The sequence below is a fragment of the Colius striatus genome, chromosome 6 (genome assembly GCF_028858725.1).
Source record: "Colius striatus isolate bColStr4 chromosome 6, bColStr4.1.hap1, whole genome shotgun sequence".
Taxonomy (NCBI): domain Eukaryota; kingdom Metazoa; phylum Chordata; class Aves; order Coliiformes; family Coliidae; genus Colius; species Colius striatus.
Genome location: NC_084764.1, coordinates 11,290,430 through 11,312,377, shown reverse-complemented (window position 1 = coordinate 11,312,377; position 21,948 = coordinate 11,290,430). Strand labels below are relative to the sequence as shown.

At 34.9% G+C, this 21,948-nt stretch overlaps 1 protein-coding gene across 3 annotated transcripts in view; it reads left to right on the top strand.

Annotated features, from left to right (window-relative positions):
- The window catches only part of GPHN (gephyrin), a 303,175-nt gene that overhangs the window by 190,062 nt on the left and 91,165 nt on the right, over positions 1-21,948 (top strand). For 2 of the 3 annotated variants that reach the window (XM_061998238.1, XM_061998239.1), the window contains exons 7-8: positions 2,862-3,134; positions 11,303-11,437. In XM_061998238.1, coding sequence (XP_061854222.1) covers positions 2,862-3,134; positions 11,303-11,437 — 408 coding nt within the window. Of the gene's footprint in view, positions 1-2,861; positions 3,135-4,385; positions 4,494-11,302; positions 11,438-21,948 lie in introns of all 3 variants that reach the window. The other variant, XM_061998237.1, reaches the window with a different exon arrangement.

The following is a 21,948-nucleotide window of genomic DNA, read 5'->3' as shown; positions in this document are numbered from 1 at the left end:
CAACAAGCATTGGACAGGAGTATATACCTACTTAAAAGTCTTGTATTTAACATAGCACTGAACCCCACATCTTAAAGAACCGGTGCACCAGTAAGATGATTTTTTTATAAGTCAATACTTCTTTTGTTGAATTATGAAAGGAATGAAATAGCTTAAAATCTTTAGTGATTTTTGTTGTGTTCTGTAGTGCTCCAAAAGTGCTATGTACAGAAAAAAATTGTATTTTCTGCCCTGAGGTACTCAGACAGTGAGTAACAGTAGGTAAACAGTAGAAAGAGGATGAGGAAACGAAATGAAAAAATGTTAGCAAGTGTTTTAACAATATTTTGGTATAAAATAATTTAAAAAAAGACGATTCATCTGGAAATGAAACAAAGAAATATGATTTCATTATATAAGCAATATTTTTATAAACTGATATATTTGTTCCTGTCATGATGATACCCTGTTCTGTTACAATTTACTTTAATATGAAACGTCTTTAAAGTATCAGATTTCAGCAAAGATTTTTAAAATGAATAGAAGAGAAAATTGTTCCATAACAGGCTGAATTTCAGGAACCAAATAAGATGGTTTGTTACCAGGTATTTCTCTAATTCCTCTCTTTCACAACTTGCTAATTTCCTTCCTGTCTTATTAATTAGTTATAAAAGAAACTTATATACAGCTATGAAATTGTAGCAGTATGCATATCACATTAATACAATATTAAAACGTTAGTGGAAGGTGACAGTAGTGTAAATGCTCCATCTCAAAAGTGGATACAATGCATTTTTGTGCTGTTCCGGTCTGTTCCTGGCATTTTGTTTGTTGTTTTTTTTCCTTTTAGCCTTGCAAAAGGTATTTAATGGGAAAAGTGTGAAATTACATGATGCTTATTGAGATCACTTGGTCTATGGCAATTTTTGTAATTGTACTAATAACTACCTAAAACAATGAGTTTTACAAATAATATGAGTTTTTAGAGTACTTACTGGGAACCTATTAATCACCAGTCAGGGCAACTAGGCCTTATTTCAGGGGCAGGAGTGGGATATGTGCTTCTGTAATGAGTTAATGATTTATGTACTTTTTCATGAATATTAGTCAGTTCACAAATTGTTGTCCTCATTTACCACTTAGTTGAGATCTGCTTTTATACTGGAGATCGTATGCTTCAGTATTTTAAATCATTTTTTAAATGGTACTGTGGAGGTACAATAACTGAAGTTTGCAGTTACATTAGAAGATATAATTCTTTATTATATTTACAAAGATATTTTAATTTATATTCATTATAGACAGCATCTTATGCTCATCCAGTTTACTCCAGTTATTCAGAGTGCCAAATTGAATCTTTAAAGAATTTATAAATGTATGAAGTCTGACTTTTGCTCTGGCAGAGAGGAGTGGACTTGGATGATCTTTCAAGGTCCCTTCCAGCCCTTGGGATTCTGTGATTATCATTAAAGGAGTAACTGAAAAGTGGATTCTTATTTAGCAGCTTTGAGGAAATGCAGTGTTTGTGAGTCATGTCTTTGACTTACAAAGTGGCTTATATAAAGTCTAGTAATTTCTGATGGATTGTTTGCTCTTTATCTTGTCTATATAGTAGTTTTTATTTATTGAAAAATAATTGTTACAGTATCCATTTACAAAATATTTATTATTATTTATTTTCTGGATACTCTCAAATCTTGGAATATATTTTTAATGTCTTATGCTTGAAACAAAACAGAAAATGAAGTGCAACAAAGGAGCTTTCTTTGTCAATTTATATGTTCCTTAACTACTGCCATGACAACTCATTCTTGTGACCCTGACACTACTTTCCAATAATTTAACATTTATAGGCAGTCTGCTCAAATGGCATGAAGAAAACTCTTTAGGGAAGTGCCTGGGAGGAGTATGAGAGGCAATAGTCATCAATGGAAGAATGTAGGAGAAGAGGAGACACTTTGAGAGTAATTACGTGTTAGAACAGGTTGTCAAGAAGGGTTGTGGAGCTTCTGGTTTTCAGGACTTTACCAAACAAAGCCTTAAGCAACCTGTCTGAATTTCATATTGACCATGACCTGAGCAGCAAGCTGCAAGGCACGGTGTCTTAAAGGTTCCTCTTTGATTTGATGAAATACTAGCCTATTTTACCAGCAGAAGTAGCTATATATGTGGATGCCATTATGGAACAATAACAGTTACATACCATCTGCATTTTTTATTTCTTCAGTGGTATAAAATAAACGGTCTAATAATTTTTAAGATCATCAAAGAGCAAGGAAAAGTTTGAAAAATAATTATTTCTGAACAATGTTTTTTGAGTTACATAAAATTATGATGACATCAGTGAAGTTTGGCATTCCTTCAGTATATAGGATAAGTCCATGAATAAAAAAGGATATCATTATATAAAAGTATGATTATAGAAACTCTTACAAATTGTTGTCTTATCGTGAAGGAACATTATAGAAATGATTTGAAGCTAATACCCTTGCAGTGATAGAGTTTGTATTCTGCATTTTTGTAGCATTGTGCCAGCTGCTGTGCCAACTGCTGTGAACTGGTTTCTGTATTACATATGCATGAAAATTTAACTGTTGTTTAATGAAGTTTTACTCCAATATTAGCTTAATTACAGTAGCCTTGTTGTACAACTTCCTTTATTTGCATTAAAAAAGGCAGAAATATATAGTACAGTCTCCTGTTGTGGTTCTGATCTTATGTTTTTACCCGCTGAGCAATTGCACAGGACATTTGAGGTTTTATTTATGATCGGGTGAAAAGATACATCCAAATCCAAAATATATTTTTAGAGTACATCTGAAAACCACTATTTACTTCTTTGGGTAACTTTTCATAGTCATTTCTTTTCTTCTTGTGCATAGGAATGCTTTCAGTTTATACTGCCAGCCCTACCTCATGCCATTGATCTTTTGCGGGATGCAATTGTAAAAGTAAAGGAGGTACATGATGAGCTTGAAGATCTACCTTCACCACCACCTCCTCTTTCTCCTCCTCCAACCACCAGCCCTCACAAGCAGACAGAAGACAAAGGAGTACAGTGTGAGGAAGAGGAGGAAGAGAAGAAGGATAGCGGAGTTGCCTCAACAGAAGACAGTTCTTCTTCACATATAACAGCAGCAGCCATTGCAGCTAAGGTGAGTCTGGCTTGTTTCCCTAAGAAACTCAAGTTTCTATCTCAGGTACTTTCCGCCAATCTTCGTTTGCATGTTAAGACTATGCATTTATTTCTGAGTGCTCAAACAGATGTATTTTTGAGTACACTTTGTAGAAGTATAGCTTCATAGAAGTTTGTGCATCTTGTTTTAGTAGGTGATTTCAAATTTCAGTGGGAGATATATTATTTATTATCTTGACATCATTCTGATGTTACAGATGACTTTTAGTGTGGTTTGTTTTTTTTTTTTTTAAAGTACTCACTCGACTGAACATGTAAAGTCCAGTAGGTGGCATATTAAGAAATCACAAGAGAGTTTTCTAAGCCATAATATCCCTTTTGAAAAGAAGATGTTGATTTCTAAAAACATTGATAAAAAAATATGACAGATAGTAGAAGGCTAAATAACAAGCTATCCAGACTACTGTATTCCATTGTGCATGTCCACACAGGGAAGTGAAATTCTGCCACAAATCTGTTATCGCGTTGTCTTTATAGCCTTGCTTTAACCAGTAATCATAGATGAACACAACTCGAACCAAAACAGTAAATCTGAGACTACACAATGAAAGAATTAGATAACACTTGTGAATTATTTCAATTCAAATTTTAAATGTTTTCCAAAGAAATATGATTTGAAGCAATATATATATGTTTACTTCACTTTTATGTCTTCAGTTTTAAAATAGAGAGACAGTGTATTCCTATGTGTTTGGAAAGGTTTTGTTTCCAAACTGCTTTGTTCTATATTTACTCCACAAATTGTGTCTTGGATTCCTATTATGAGAATTGAAAGTCTAAGTAACTCAAGATTATATTGAACGATTTCTAAATCAAAGCAGCAACATTCTAACTTGAGAAATGTGAATTCAGGTCTGAGACATCTTGACATTTCTAAGACAGCTGCAGCTGGAGATCATCTCCTCATGTACAGAAATTCCTGGTTACATATATCTTTACAGGGATGAATTAAGGTAATTATCACTTGCAAGTTTCAGTTTTTATTAATGCAAATTTTAAATTTATTGATTTCTTTTGATAGAGTCAAAGATTATTAATATGTACAATTTTTAAAGGCAGAAAATACCTGAGATCTAAACTGGCTACATTCATATGAGCTTGACATTTCAGTGTCACTCTTGTTTTCACCTCATTCCCTTTCAGTCATTTGCTTGAATAGTTTCATGTTTTCATGTCACTGTATTCATAGCTGTTATGTGTTGTGCATTAGAAGTATCCATCCTACACCAGTTCAGCTGTTATCATGGCAAAAGGTGAACAGTCCATCCCTGGTCTCATCAGTTATTGCCATCATGCAGCAGACAGTGCAGGAGAACCGGTAAGAGACACTTCCAAGAAGCTTTTGCACTAACAGTAGCTAAAAATACACTGCCTGCCTCCTAGTCTACTGTGTGAACAGACACTTATTTTCTTCTAACAAGGATGCATCAGTGCTATCTTTTAGAGAACATGCTACAGAAAATATTCTGCGTAAGATACAGGGTTAAACAAGGTAGAGTTTGTGCATGTTGTGAGTCTGAATCATTTGGCTGCTGAGATAATCACTGCTATAAAGCCTATTTCTGATTAGTCATAGGCTTTACCAAATATATTCAATAATTGAATCTAATTAAAATAATCTCCTAAAATTACTTCTGTAGAGCTATGAATTTTTGGTAACTTTTTCCCTTTTGTTTGCCTTGCTTTGCTTTTTTTCTCTTGGTAATTTGTAAATAAATAGAGCAATTGCACTGTGTGTTCATAGTTTGCTGTCATCACTTGCAGTTTCTCCCTTATTTTTGTACTCTGTTGAGAAGTAGAATTTTTCAGAAACAGAAGACTTGAGGAGTCAGAGTACAGTGGACTTATAAATTATTGGATTTTAGTGAATAAAAGGCAGCTATTTCAATTAATGTTAGGAAGTACTTAGTTTATTATAACCTAGAGGTTATACCTTGGGCTCTGACAAAATACTGTATTTTCCTTCTCCAAAAGCTTTAGTCTAGGATTGGATCAAGATAGAATAATGGCTACAGTATCATCAAGAATGAAACACAATTTACTGTATTCATAACTGTAGATTAGAAAAACCTAAGGAAGGCAGTTGGCCTAGAGAGAGTTGTGCTGTCCGACCCATTTTTTTCCACATCAAATGGGGTGTAAATTCTAGGGAAAATATGTCACCAGATTTGATAAACAGAGGCTACACTTTCTTCTTCCCTTAGGCAAATAGTAATTTAAACCATCAGTCAAATAGTTTAACACCTCTGTATTTAAAACATGATGACTGTGACTCTTGAAAGTCACTTAGGAAATGTGAAGATTTTAAGTTCACACACTTGATGATAAAGCTACATATGTGTACCTACATGCATACACACATTTATTTCAATAGTTTTATGGTTTTTTAGTTGAGGTTACTAAAGCAGAATTTGCACTATATTCCTCAGTATCAGTAGAACAGTGAATTCTGCCTCTCTAAGTCACAGTGTCATCCAGGCTTCGGTACCCTTTTGCAAATTACTCTTTAGCTATTGTTTTATGTGTTCTATAATCCAAATCACATCTTCAAGCTCAGAGCAGAAAGTGTCTGGTTTTTCAGAAGGATGGTTCTTTTTAGGCTGTCCTTTCTCTGTCTTTTAAAGATATTTTTTTCTCTCAAATCACAATCATAGTAATTACCTTCTACAGCTTGTTTTCTTAGTACCTTACTAGCCCTGTCAATCTTTGTTCCAGTCCTGGACAAAAAAGAATAAAGAGCTCATATCATTTCCTTTTTCCTATTCTTGTCAACATTTAGTTCTTTAATCTGGAAACAGAAATATTTAAATCCATATAAAAGTACTTCTGGAAAAAGGCGTATCAGGTGAAAATCGTAGAGGCAATGACTGATGGATATGGTGACTATCTTTGTCACTTCATTTCTCATTCATTTCTTTGTCAATATGTTACAAAAGATTTTCCTCTCCAGCTAGTGCAAACAGAAACTGTTTTCACTGAATACTTTAGTATCTCATTTAGAGTTTTGAGACTTCAACTCCCTATTAAATTTGTTTGAAAATGGAAAATGAGTTGAAAAATTTTATGAGGAGACATCATAAACATTCAGTGTGACGTTGTGAAAGTTTAAAACAAAAATCTATCCAAAACACAATGTTCTTTTCTTTGTTGCAGATTTCCAGGCTCTAGGAAACACAGAAGTTTCTCACAGGTTTATCAACATCTTCAACAGGGTTAAGAAGAAGTTGCTTAGGTTAGACTTAGATTGCCTAGATTTAGTGAAAAAACCCCAACTTATCAAATGTAGGTCAGAAAAAATGACATTCCTCATATCTTGTAACATATATACATAGAAATACCAATCATACTCTGTTATCACTTACACTAATGAACAGTATACTTCCATTATATTTTTCTATACGTTTATGCAGTATACATCTTAGTACCTTCTCTGAGATCAGCAGGTTGTAGTGGCTTAAAGAGAACATTAACACTGGTTTTAGCAATGCAACACACTTCACTGTCATATTAGAGAAACAAATCTCTCAAAAGCAAAACTTGTATCTCTGAATTAGTTTAATTCTCTCAGTGAGATTTAGTGTATGTGAAAGCTAGCAAACTCAGAGTTCTAGATAGATTTCTACGTGGATTTATAAATGGATTATTTGATGGCAATTATATTTTCTGTAAAGGTAGTGATTAAGGAATAATTCTCATTGAAATGAAATGTCTGTGATCGTCTTTTCCCTTTATCTTCAGCTTCCTTTTCTGCTTAATGTTCTGTCTGAAATTTTACTGAAATTTTCTTTTTCTGACAGGCAAAAATTATTACTTCACATGTAGTTCAATGGAGACTGTAATTGTCTCAGGCATTTTCTTGCAAAGTTTTTTTGTTCTGAAAAAGGTGATATCAGATAAAATTTTAGAAGCAATGATTGATGAATATGGTGGATAGAAAAAAGATCCAATACGGTTATTTGCCTGAAGGGGATGAGATAATATGCAATATCTGGTTACTATAGAGGAAGAAGCAGACTAAACCCAAGGAGAATTGGATCATGGTATCATTTGCAAAGGCCATATTCTATTTGTATTGTGGGGTCTTGGAGTATATAGAAGAGGTAATGAACTAATAAACAATCATGTCAAAATGCATTCAGCGTTTTATCAGAGGAGGGAAAAGAAAAGGTGCCTAATTTGAAGACTTTAAACTATTATTTCTTTCATTGTGTTTTTTTTTTCATTTTATGCCTTTATCAAAATGTTTTAGAGTTTTTTTGACTGTATTGCCTTTAGTAATGAAGATTATAATAAAATAATTGAAAGTTGTAGGTGTAGGTAGTATTGGGGCTATGCCAATATAAAATCGAGGGATGTCAGCTTTTTCTTGTTTAACGTATGTAGAATGTGGTTTCAGGAGAAAAAGAGAACAGAAGGGAAATGGTGCATCATACTGCAAATTGTTTACATGATCAGACTGTCATTGTTTCTGTTTACCTCTGTTTATAGTACATCTCTAAGATGCCATTTGCATACTCCCAAGTAGAGTGTACAAGTAGTAGACACTGTTTCTTGAGAGGAAGATATCCCCAGTGTAGTTGTCTATAGTGAAGAGAAATTTTGCTAACTTCAAATTTTATAATGGAAATTGCAGCACAAGTTACTTATCATAGAATCATAGGATCATAGAATGGTAGGGATTGGAAGGGACCTTTAGAGATCATCTAGTCCAACCCCCCTGCAGAAGCAGGGTCACCTAGATAAGGTCGCATAGGAACTTAGTCTTTAAACATCCTGGGAGAAAAGGTGATGTTTTTTAAATGCTTACAGAAATTGACTGGCAGAAAAATACTGTCAGTTTAGAAAGACAGCAGTAGAGCAGAAAGCTGGCAGTTGGTGGCACACCAACATTTGTTTCCACAGAACTTAGAAACTGGTTATAAACATATGAGGGTTGGTTTATGGTGACATAAGACAGGTGTAACCCAGTATGTCTAAGTCAAGGTTACTAAGTTAGAGTCATCATTTATAGACAGCTACTAAGGAAATTCAAGGGGAATAAAATGACATTAAAAAACCAATATTTAATGACTTGAATCTTAAGATCGGTCATTTTAACTGCACAGAGACAAGCAACAAATCTCTCTTCATAGCCTAACGCTGGTCTTCAGGATGCAACAAATTTTAAAAGCTAGGATTCAAGCTTTTAACTGAAAGAAGGTACTTTCCAGAGGCTTTATTTTTCCCTAAAGCCTTACTATGCAAGAATGTTCAAAATGCATAGATGCACACTGGCTACAGTATCAACATTTTTTTTTTAAATCCTGGCTGGAAATGTCCCATGTTAATGGTTTGGCTTGTCACTTAGTCTTCATTTCTTGCTTTCTTTTACTGTCTGCTGCAGCCATTTCCTCCAAATATGGGGATTCTCTATGTTTTTTGAAACTTGAACATCAGACTGAGCCAAGAAATTCTTAATGAGGAGAAAGGTTTTAAAATACGTGTGTGTGTGTATATATATATATATTCTTTCAAAGATCCATATTTCTGTATTTTCTGGTCTGTTGTGATAGAAAAGGGAGTTGTAGTAAGAGCAATCTAATCTGATAGAAGTGCTGCGTCTGAAGAAGGAAGAGGTTAAAATCATGAAAATAAAATAAAAATAAGCCTTTGTAGAGAGTATGTCATAGCAGAATATCTGCAGCATTTTGTATTGTAAAACTAATATTAGAAATCAGTTCTCTGAGATATTTATAATTAGTATATTTTTTAACTTCTTTTTTGATGTTGTAATTTGGTGTAATTCCATGTATTTGTGTCTTAATAATAACAGCTAAAAGATCTATCTCTAAAATTCCAGCTTAGAAATAGAATCATAGAATAGTTTGAGTTGGAAGGGAACTTTAAAGCTTATGTAGTCCAAGACCCCTGCAGTAAGCAGGGATGTCTTCGAGTAAATCAGATTGCTCAGTGACCCGTCCAACTTGAGTGTTTCCAGGGATGAGGCATCTACCTTCTTTTAGTTTAAAACCATTACACCTCATCTTATTGCAACAGGCTCTGCTAAAAGTTTTGTCCCTATCTTTCTTATAAGCCCCCTTTAAGTACTGAAAGGCTGCGAGAAGGTCTTCCCAGAACCTCCTGTCAACCTTTCATCATATGAGAGGCATTCCATTCATTTTTACAGCTCTCCTCTGGACCAGCTCTAACAGATCTGTCTCTTTCCTATGCTGAGAACTCCAGAGCTGAATGCAGCACTGCAGATGACATGTCATCAAAGCAGAGTAGTGGGGGAAAATATCTCCCTCAACCTGCTGGCCACGCTTCTTTTGATGCAGCCTAGGATATGGTGCGAGTGCACATTGCCAACTCGTGTCTGGCTTTTCATCCACCAGTATCCACAGATTCTTTCTGTCAAGTCTGCTCTCAATCCCTTCATTTCCAAGCCTATATGAATGTTGGGAGTTGCCTCAACCCAGGTGCAGGACCTTGCACTCAGCCTTGTTGAACTTATGAGGTTCCCATGTGCCCACATTTCAGGCTTATCCAGGTTCCTCTGGATAGTGTCCAGGTCTCTTAGGTATGTCAACCCCACTACTCAGCTTGATGTTGTCTGCGTACTTGCTGAGGGTGCACTCAATCCCACTGTTTCATTTGATGAAGATATTAAATAGTACTGGTCTCAATATGAACCCCTGAGGGACACCACGTGACACTGATCTCCATATGGACACTGAGCCATTGACCACTCTTCTCTGGATGTGACCATTCAAACAATTCCTCTTCAACTGAACAGTACATCCATCAAATCCGTATCTCTGCAATTTAGAGAGAAGGATGTTGTGTGGGACTGTGTCAAAGGCCTTAAAGAAGGCCAAAAGGATAACATCCATAGCTGTTCTGTTGTCCACCAATGTAGTCACTCCATCATAGAAGACCACTAGGTTGTCAGGCAAGACTTACCTTTGATGAAGCCATGCTGACTGTCTTTTATAACCTCATTGTCCTCCATGTGCCTTTGTGTAGGTCCTAGAAGGATCTGTTCCATGATCTTCCCAGGCACAGAGGTGAAGCTGACAGGTGGTAGTTCCCAGAGTCTTCCTTTCTACCCTTTTCTAAAATGGGTGCAATGTTTTCCTAATGCAGTCATTAGGGGTTTCCCTTGACTGCTGTGACTTTTCCAAATATCATGTCCTTGCCATGGCTTGACAAGTACACTAGCCAATTCCCTCAGGACTTTGGGATGCACCTTATCAAGTCCCATAGACTTAAGTATGTTCAGGTTCCTCAGGTGATCGTGAACCTGACGTTCTCTTACAGTGTGAGTGACTTTGCTCCCTAAATCTCTGTCTTGCAGTCCATCCATTTCAGAGAAATGGGAAGAGAGGTTGCCAGTGAAGACTGAGGTAAAAAAGTTGTTAAGTACCTCAGCCTTCTCATCTGTTGCTACCAGTTTGCCAGTTGTGTACATTGAGGAGGGATGTGTTTTCTTAGTTGATTTTCTAATTATTTAAGGAGAAAAAAAAGTTTGAATTTTTATTTTTCCCTTCAGAATGTATTTTACACCAAGTGTTGTCTTTGGATGGTGGTTTCTAGTGCTTTTGCCTGTAGTCCCTCCAGAGATTTCTCTCTCTGTAGGTTTTGCAGCACAAACCTTATATCAAGAATTTTTGTAGCTCAAAGAAGTCATTCAGTACACAGAATGAAGAGTATTTTCTCAATGAATGATATTTCTTCATAGGAGTTCAGTCCTTGCTAATAAATGTTTTTCTCTTCAGAATATTATCCCCTAGTTAGAGAATGCCTCCCCTCAGGCCACAGTAGAAATCACTGATGGTCCTTGTTGAGTTTGAAAATTAAGAGGCTTAAGAAGAAAAACATTACTTTCTTAGTATTTCCTGTTGTAATAGGCCTGATTCATAGGTTTTCCAAGACAAATAGTGTGTTCTATGCTACTTCAGTGAGAATATGGTCTAATATATTTGCTAGGTATCTGTTACTGAAATTATGAAAACATGCCATTAACCACTACTAGCACTGAGTATGAGGAGATAAGCAAACTGAGAAGTAGGGTATTCACATGTCTTTGATATAAGGTTTAAATACAGTATATTTTTTACTATTAATTCCATTTCCCTTCTTTTTAAGATTCCAGATTCCATCATCTCTCGTGGTGTTCAGGTGCTCCCACGTGATACAGCCTCCCTCAGTACTACTCCTTCAGAATCTCCTCGTGCCCAGGCCACCTCTCGTCTCTCCACTGCATCCTGCCCAACACCAAAAGTAAGTACATTTGTGCCTTGCAAGCTCTATGACCAGACATGTAATCTATCATGTAATCTAATATATTACCTCTGCCAAACAAGATTGATTCGCATGCAAAGGTTCTATCATTATAAGTAACAGATAAATGCAAGACAGTATAGTTAATTCCATGTGTACTACTGCACAATTTAATATGTGGGTCCACCAACACATTATGGTTACTCAAGTTTCATGTTATCTCTTGCAATGTCAATTGTGAGTATGAAATTATTAACACTTTGAGTGTCTTTAACATCCCCAGGAACATAGATAATCCTGCCACTGAGAAACAACATTAAGCAAGTAGTATTTTGTTGACAAAATGTATGTGCAAATTTCTAGCCTGGGCTGGGGCAGTTCTGTGCCCCACTTTATTATTGTTTGGTTTAAGAGACTTTCAAACCAACTGGTTTTGCTCAAACCTAGATATTTGCTGCCTGACATTTGGAAATGAAACCCAGCCTAAACTGAATAGAAAGAAAGTTTTAATGCCAACCTTGTGGGATTATTATTCAGTTTGTACTGAGTATGTTATACTATTGAATCATTGGGGTGAACTCTATTATGTTCTCTTTTTATCAGACTTTAAATAGCATACATCAAAAATTAAGTGAATTGACCAGTGGCAAGGCCTGTAATGTTTATCTTTGTTAGGATTTCTCTCATCAGAAGAAAGCTCTGTTTGAATTCACTTTGTACATTCACATCGCAAAAATCTTTCTGTGGCACCAGATGCTGACATACTAGTAGACCTGTAGCCAATGGCAAACAATGACATTCTTCCACATTTAATTCATGATCCCTGAAGATTATTCTGCTTGCTCAAGCGATTGCTAGCATCTCCTAGTTCTTCTTTCCTGCTGTCTTGTTCTTTTCAGTCCGCAAGCAAGATTTAATGGCAACACCCATATAAATGTTTTGGTTTAGCCTATAGGATTGCGTTATGCAGTGCTCACCTTGACTGTAATAGAATCAAAATTATTCTGATGGACAACATACTTGAGCTTCATGATGTAGTCTTCTTTTCTTGAGAACACCTTCAGTGAATTCTATCTTTAAGAGGCTACTTTTTTTTCTAAAAATTGTCACTTGTCTGATGACTTAAAATAAAAATTCAGAGCTTATTACATTAGAACGCTCAGCAGAAGAGCAATACAAAACAGACAAACTGCACAGAGTTTTATGCCTGTTGACGAAGATGTCCAAAGAAAACCAAAGGAGAGCAATCCTAAAAACAGGCATAAGAAAAAGAGACAGCACTAGTAAGAAATGGCTGTAGATGGAGCCTATATATTTTCAGGAACTTTATCACAATGGGAAGGAGTAAAGCTTATCTGTTTTGAGGCCCAATGCACTCCTCTAGGCTGTCTTCAGAGATTCAGAGATTACAGAAGTAAACTACAAGAACTTTAAAACAAATTGAAAATCTGAAACTCTTCTTTGGGAAATCAACTGAGGCGAATTCTTATCATAATTGGATCATGCTTTGGTATTTCATGTTAAGCTCTGTTTTTCATGTATTACAGATTTTGTTCAAAACATGTGAGACCACACCACTGGTATAACAGAAATTGCCATGCAACATCTAGGTTTTCTGTGATGTCTTTCACAAGTGGATGGTATAAGCTGGAAAATAAGCTTGAAGGGTGATCTATTCAGTTCCCATAACTGAAAGGATGCATTTTGCACAGAAGTATAAGCTTCTTTGCCCCTTAGAGAGCTCTTGTTTCTCTATATTTATTACCTTAAAAAAACCCAAACAAACTAGGTTTTGGGTTTGAGAACCCTCAAACTGTCAAACATCATCTGAATTTGTCAAGAATCATGGTTCATATTCTTTTATTTTGTCAGTATGTCCAAATGTCTTATTGTGTTTTCCCTCCGGGATCGTGACTTTCTAATAACACAATATGAATTTAATTTACACTGGACCTCTTGTTGTACACAGTAGCAAAAATAAAGATACATTGTACTTCAGCATCCAGTTCATATTCCAGGGTGTTTTTTCTCTTCTTTTAATCTACTAGTGTGCATCTTTTTTATATTCTCATTTGCAGGTTTAGGAACTCATTTCAGGGCTCTAAACCATGTATATATGAAATTAAACAAATTAGAGGAAGTTTTAGGAAAACAAAAATAGTTTTGTTTGATTATATGAATTGTTTGGAGGTCTAGCCATGAAGCTAGTAGCACTATATGTCTTTGTGAACTAGGTATTCCAGTTTATTTTGTTTTCCCATTTTCTTGCTATACTTTTTTGTCCTAAATGTGTATAAGCCTTTATATCTCTCTTACTGAATTTACTAAATAGCAGAAAGTTATGTGTGTCAGAAAAAAGGTCAAGCCTTTGCAATGATGGGAGCACCTCTATCGAATGAATGTAAGTAGCAGGTTCCTAATGTAGGAGAGTGTTGACAGAAGGTATGGGAGAGTGCATTGTTAGTATTCTGTATTAATCTTCCAGGAAAAGTCTTTACGTTTTCATAATTGTGTTTTGGAAAACTTATTTTTTTTTATATGCACAGAGATCATGTAGACAACATACATTTAGTTTTAAATTTGCTTTGCTGTTTGCATTTTATCTTCCATGTTCTTTGAAAATATCTATTTCTACAAAGAAGTAAATTATGAACATTGAGTTTGAACCTGTATATTTCAATCTGTCCTCAAAAGTTGAATTTCCTGATAAAAGAAGCAATTATATTTTTCACTGTAACCTCTTGGGAGGTCAGAACTTGGCAAGACAAATTTCCACGGGGACTGCTCTGTCTATATCACTAGGTGCATCCCCAAAACAAAGCAAACTTGCTTTTGTTAGCTTTTAATAAATCTCTGTAGAACATCTTCCTTGTTCTCTAAATTGCATTTGAGTTTCAAGCAAAATCTACTGCAGCTCAAAAGAGCATTTAGACCATATTTATAGCAGATGGATTCAGATATAGAAGCAATCTAAGTTTTACTCAGGGGAAAACTCCACTAACAGTCCTCCCTTTTTCACTTATTCAACCAGAAAGTTGATAGTGATTGTGACAGATATTTTTATCTTCTGCAGTATAGTTTCAATCCTTTTAAAGTTTTACTCTTTTCTCAATAAGATTAGATTAACTTGCAGAACACTCACATGATAAAAGTTTAGGATGTGGCTTACATATTTTCTTGTCATTTACAGTAGCTGCTCAGACTATAAGATGGATTTTTGTGTGTGTTTGTGGGAACATTTTTGTAAGTTAAGTGCAGTGTTCTTTTCAGAAACAGAAACAATACATTGCCGAGCGTAAAGTGCCTTTTACAAATATGGGGAAATGTTATGTTCGGATTAATGTTAAGTCCTGGGGCTTTTTTTCAAACTTTCAAAATAAAATTTTAGATCTATAACTTAAAAGAATATATCCAGAGCAAATGACTGAGTCATTCCTTCAAACTTATAATTTTGTTCTACTTTTAGGGAGATGATATTAGTATAAAAGAAAATTACAGCTTTCAAGTTGAAGTCTTAATTTCTCTCAGATATAAATGATGTAATCAATGTTAAATTTTTGGCAATGACATATGTCAAAGTGAAATGACTTTAAATGAAACAGATATCAAAGACCAAGGAGAGGTAGTAAATTATCACCAGGAATACATTTCAGTGATAAGAGGTGTTCAAAGTATTTCTCTTTGCAAGACAATCAGTCTCACTGATGTTCAGTTCTTTCTCTTCAATGTGAAGAGTTTCATTCAATGTTATCTTTGATCATGAAGAATACCAAGAAACTTGTTATAATGCTTTTAAGATCAGAGCATTTTTTTCCTTTGTCCATCTTGTTACTTTATTCTCAACACTATATTCCTGCTTACAAAAAAGTTTCTCTCTACTTTACTTGCTGGTTATCTCTTCTGTCCTTAGCTATCCATCTTTAGTTACATTGAATTATTAAAAAAAGTTGGTGGTGTTACATATTTGTATGTACATCCTAACATATTTGTAGTTCTTAAAGATAGCTTTTAATTCCTACATAAGAAAAGCATACAGACTCTATCTTACTGCACAAAAGGAGCAAATGAGACTACTTTTCATAAATTTTCTAGATTTTAGCGAAGCAATCATCTATCCACTGCTCCATCCACACCTTCTTTGTACCATAGCACATTTAATTCTGCTAGTTGATTATATCCTGTAATATCTGTAGGTGTCTCCTATTAGTAACTTTAGTCATGATCATTTTTAAGTTGGCATGCACCTAAACACCTGATATTCCTAATGTAACAAGTGTGAAACTTATGTAAACATTTCAGTTGCAAAGAATGTCGGAACTGAAAAAAGCCTAGAAAAATACATTAAACTTTAAAAAAGTTTGAAGTTTATTGCTGTGGCAAAAAAATATTATCTTAATCTTCTCTCATGCTTGCTATCAATAAAAAATAATGCTTTGAATACCTGCTGTCATGAACCATAGCTTTAAAGTTGAATGTGCACATTGGTGCAAGTTTTCCATGCAGTCAAATGAATTACAAAGTAATACTAAACCTAATTATGGTTTATATTTTCAGTCTAGTGTTGGGACTTCTAATATACAACTACTATGGGAAGGAATGATAATTAGCAGATAGGAGCAGATAGAATTAAGAATGTGGGTTTGTATGGAATATTGTTACAAAATCCACTATAGAAATATTCAGTATTTTTCAGTAGAAGAAAGATCAGGTGGCTTACCAGAATTTCTTAGTTAATAGTAAGACATGATTTGACAAGCTGTAGTTTTATCCATGAGATAAACATTTTGTGTACATTTGAGAGTGTTTTATATTTGTTATCTTGATTACTACTGTTTCTTCTTAAGGTGGTCAGCAAGACAAAAATAATATGACAAGTATGTGAATAGATTTTAAAATTTGTATGCATACACTGAATTCCCAAGAAAAGGAGTTTTTTCTTTTGTATTTAATAAGTTTGTATATGCTGTAGTTTTTTCTACCTAGGAACTTGCTGAAGTAAGTAGCAGGTGCTTTGGCATGGCTCTTTAGCTATGATATGGTTGAGGAGCATGGAAAAGTAGAAAGGATGTTTTAAATAATTAGGATGATCTGGGTAGGTGAAATATTCTGAGCATTGCAAGAGTTTCTTGCTTTTTCTTGCAAAACAACTAGCTGTTTATAGACACAGAGGTTTAGCTGGATAGTTGATCCTACTAAAAATTCCAATATTTTCTTGATTATTTCTGGGGTGGTTTGTTTTTTGTTTGTTTGTTTGTATGCATTCCAGGATTACAAAAAAAATGCATTTTATTGATAGATATGCTGAGTGAATGCATATTGGAGCAGAAAGTATCTAGAGTTGCCTTAAGTTGAGAAATGCTGCTCACTAATGCACATCAATCCACTATATCCTCCCAGGTTTTCCTGATTATAGTGCAGCAGTGGTTTTTAAATCAAATGTTAATTAAGATGCTAGAATATTTTGCATACAATCATTGCCTTTTTTCCTCATCATCTAAACTTTATTGTCCTGGCAAGGCATGAGGATGATTGAGTCCGAACAGGTCTTATTTTTAGTTTACATTTTGCTTAAAAATGCTGACAGTTGTTACTTAAAATACACTAAATGCCACAGCTTCAGTAGTGAGACATTATAACTAAGAAAGAAGTGACATGATATGTTTGGGATATCAAAAAAACCTCACAAATACATCATAAATAATAAAACCAAACTCTGAAAAAGTCCTTTCTAAAATGGAAAGTTCCCTTTGTAGGAAAATAGAGGGGTAGGGTTTGGGAGATTTTTATGAGAATCAAAATCAACCCATCAACAAGTCTTTGGAGAGGCAGAATGAAGACTCGTATCATCAAATTTAGGCTGAATACTGAATTTCAGTAGAGATACTTATTTTGACTTATTTTTATTTATTGAATATCTGTTTTTCAAGTAGTATCATGTTCATTGACAACCAGAGTCTGTAATAAATAGTAAAGCAGTTCCAAAATCCAGTTTCTTACCGTGTCTCATTTGCCAGAACTATTTATAGCATGTCTAAAAAAGAATGTTAGAGTAACTGGGAACTGACTACCTATACCAAAAAGGACCATCCATAACAATTCTTTAGGATCAGCAACTTTATAGATCTGTTGTATACTGATTCGTTTAAGGAAGCTCTAGTGTGCAAAATTTCCCTACGTTTCTCTTTCTCGGTAACTGGCTGGTATTTTATTAAGCTACAAAATTCCATCCTTTTTGTGAGTCCAGTGAAACTTTCAAACATGTTGGAAATGAGCTTCTCAGTCTTTTCCTAACTATTTTTTTTTCCAAATATAGCTATTCTGCATGTATATCCCTCCAGAAGGGAGTACAGACATCAGTACAGACATCCTAGCTCACACGTGTACTGCATAATATCGGATCTATATATGCTTATTCTGCATCAGCTTGTCAGTTCCTCCTTGAAATGTTTTTTTCCAATTAACTCTGAGAACAAGAGCTTTTGTTTATTACTATGCCATCTTAAATGCCAAGTGGTTTTTTTCCAGTGGCGTTACTTTACAAAAAAGAAAAGATGTGCATCCTTCTCACATCAGTTTCCTTTCCTCTACCTTTTCACTTCATGTCCAAAATAAATCCCAGGTTTGATTTCTGATGTATCACAAGATGGGTGTTTTGGGATTTGTTTGGGGTTTTTTTTTTCCAAAACAGTAATTTAGTTACATCTGCCTTTCATTCAGTTTCTTCAATTAGAAATTACTGTGAAAGCACCTCTACAGAAATATTTGCTAGGTCTATTTCCAATATATCTAGTTCTGATCTTGTCACTGATGCTTGTTGAGATAGTGTCTGGAGATCATTTTCATGTCTTGCTGGAGTTGCCATCTTGGAGCAATATTGACCTCCTGTGTTCATTCATTCTCTTTTCCTGGGGGATATTAGTTGTCACTAGCAGTGCCAATTGATTTATTTTTGTTTCTTCATGAAATCCGATTTTGAGAGTAAAACTATGCGTCTACACGCTGAATTTTCATGTAGCTATACATTCTGTTTGTAGGAATTTGGTTTTCTGCTGCTTCTCTTTTTTAGCATCTCGGTCCCTGCCAATCAGTAATTTCAGCCATTCATGTATTAATCTGATCTTAACAGCTCAGTTGTGGGCAGGTTACTTCTATTCCTTCACTGACTATTGATTGGCATAACAAATAATTCACATCACTTTCTATTGTTTGTTTTTATTTTTAAATAAAAGGATCAGGAATTTTAGAAATGCACTTGCAAGGATAAACAATGATCCTCTTTCTTCTAGTAGTTTCATTTTTATTATGGTAAATAATTTAGTGATGACGTAGCAAAGTTCAATGACATATTATAGGAGAGGTAAATGATATTATTTTAAAACGAAAACAATTTCAGTTATACTTTCCTATTTTCATACTCAAGAGCACAAAGATACATGCATTCAGTGATCTATCCAACATTCAGGCATCCATCTGTGTGTTCCCACCCGTTCTGGTCAGGATTGTTTTAAATGTTTGGGATGTAGGGAAACCAACTATGAAGTCCTCCACAACTTTTTTAGATTTCACTGGTATCCATGACGTCGGTGTTGGATATGCATTTTATACTCTTTAGGAGCTGACAGTTAAGAGGATATTTATCTGATTCCACCTCTTGAATATGTAAGATTTACTCACTTGTCTAAACCTATTTATCGTTCCAACATCTCTTCCTGGTGACTGTTTTGGTCTACGAGTCATTTTGGGTTGTCTTGTTTTACTGATTGGTTATCTCCAGAAGCTTTATACTAATTCTCATTAATACTATGCCTTTGTTCCTATATCATGTATTACTATTGCTAATCAAAATTCAGGCAAGGCTTGGTTTTTTTTTAGGACCTAGTTTAACACTGATGTCGTTCCAACCTCAAATGATAGCATGTCTACATTCACTTTTTCTTATTGTGCTTAAGGAATCTTGTACTCCTTGTTTTAAATTCCTTTAACATCACTGTGTACTTAACAGTTTCTAGCTTATACAAAATAGTATCTTTTATGTTTGTGTCTGCCAGACTCTCTGTCTAGATCTGGTAACCTCTTGGTGTGGATTTTTGTTGTTCTTCACTCAAGAAAACAGTCAAAATATTTCAAAAATATATTTTATGTGTCTAAGTATGTTCAGTCAGAATTATACTTTTGCTAAAGGCAAATGAGAGGTGGTAATTTGTCTGCTTTGGTAGATAATCTGTTGTCTGTTGATAAAGAAAACTACATCTTTTAAGATCATTGTTACTTAATTACTTGTTCACTTGAGACCAAATCTGTCTTCATGTAGTCAAGCAATTAAGCAATGTCATTATAGTAAAAAACTGCAAAGTCATTCTTGGTCTAATGTGACAACAAAAGCAAATATGCAAAAAAATCATTGTTTATCTACAAAACATACAGCTTAAATGTAAGGTGCATATACACCATTTGCTCTAGAAGATGTGTGTGTCATCATCTTGTTTTGCACAGAACTTAAAAGGTATCTTCTAGAAGGCATAGAAGACATAAACCTAATCTCAATTTTGAGACTTTTTTGTAATAATTCTTCTGTATCAAGGTCTTGTTTCTGATATTCTTTTTGACCAAGCCAATAGGCTTTTTCTTTTATCAAAAGCTAGTTCTCAGAATCGCGTTACCCTTGCATTTATAGGTCAGCACAGATACATCAAATGTGAATATAGTCATTGATCTATTTGTGTTTCCAAGACAGAAAACACAAGATATTGTCTTTTTGGTCCTAGCCTGAGCAACCGCTATCAAAATTTGAGAGTTTCATTCATTTAGTAGATTCTTACGTCATATCAATTACCCAAGCTTTTGAACTGTAGCTATTTTTAGCAAGTATTTTCCAGAAGGTTTTGAGAAAAAGATTTAAGATGCCTTCTCTTTAGTATTTTTCTGCCAAGTTCCCATGCATTAACCCCTGGCTGGATAGGAGTGCATTTATCGTAGTATGTGGCCTAATGCTCTCACTTAAACTATTGCTGTGTGTAATCCTCATTCTGTGCCTGTCTATTCCCAAGGATGACTAAGGGTTTTAAAAAGAAACATGTGCATATGTGTATGCATGATCTCCTATGATAGCTGAGCCTAGGTACTGTGCAACCATACAGGAATAATGTGTATGCACTACTTCTACTTGCTCCTTTGGTGTGGTTCCACTCTATATGTTCTAAGTGCAGTATATGATAGTTTAGAGTAGCTCAAATCAACAGTAGTCATTAAGCAATAACATTAGATAAGCCGCATAGCAATGTATTTGTTCCTTGAAGAGATTTGCAAGAAAGTAGTTTGTTTTGGTTTTTCTTCTACATTTCTCCCTTGGTTCATTACCTGTAGCAGCACATCATTACACAATTCTAATGATATATTACATTGTGAGTTCAAAATTATGTGACCGTGAAGATGTCTCAAGATTAGGTGTTAGAGTATGTTAAGATGATTAATAGTAATGCCAGTGATTCAAATGAATGCTCACATTTTTTTACATTCAAAATTTGTCTTTAGTGTCTGAAATGAATTGTGTCTATTTTGCTTACCAATTTAGTTTAATTTTAAAAAGCAAAATACATATTATCTGTTCAAAAGGGATATTTATGTACAGGGTAGAATTTGATTTCTTCAAGTAGACTTCAAGAGTATATTTCCTTGGTTGAAAAGAAGTGGTTATTTATCTGTTTCTGATCACTTTCACAGTAGCATTGCATGTTCTTGGAAAAAAAATTCTGTAGGCATTTATTGATATTTACATTTCCTGTAACGTGCATGTATTTCAGTAAAGAGGTTCTTATTTAAACCAGTAATAGTGGTAACTGTAGGAATGTATTTACAGGAAAAGGTCATGACAAATTAGGGATCCTTAAGGTGAGAAATTCAAAGTGCTTACATTTGGAACATATTTCTCTTGCATGACTATGTGGACTTTCCCACTTGAATGCCCTACAGTAGATTTATGGAAATCATCCCGTAAGAAATAGATCTCAGATCTTTCTACCTTACATTCATCTTCTGAGGCTGTCATCTCACTGCTTTAATTATGTGTTTCCTATAGCTTTATTGGATAAAACTTTTCTTTCCCAGTACCCTTACAACCCCTTCCACTTCCCTTTTGTCATGGTTTAGGCCCATCAGGGAACAAAGACCACGATTAGCCTCAAGTACCGAAGAGGCTGAGAATTGCTCAAGGGCAGGGAGAGCTTAATTGCCGCTTAAGGTTCAGGACAAAACAGACCAGGCCACTCGGTTTGGGGAAGAAAACAGAAAATAATTTAATGCAACATCAACTAAAACATACCCCCAAAACCCAAAACATAACCAAAATGAAACAACCCAGAGTAATACATCAATGAAGAGTCCAACCAGCCTTTTTAAGAACACCTTCTTGCCACACCTCCCCTCTTCCCGGGCTCAGAGCCCTGATCCCAGGGTTTTTACTCTGTCCCCTCCTGAACGGTTCGGGAGGGCAGGCAGTGGGGGTTTCAGTTAGT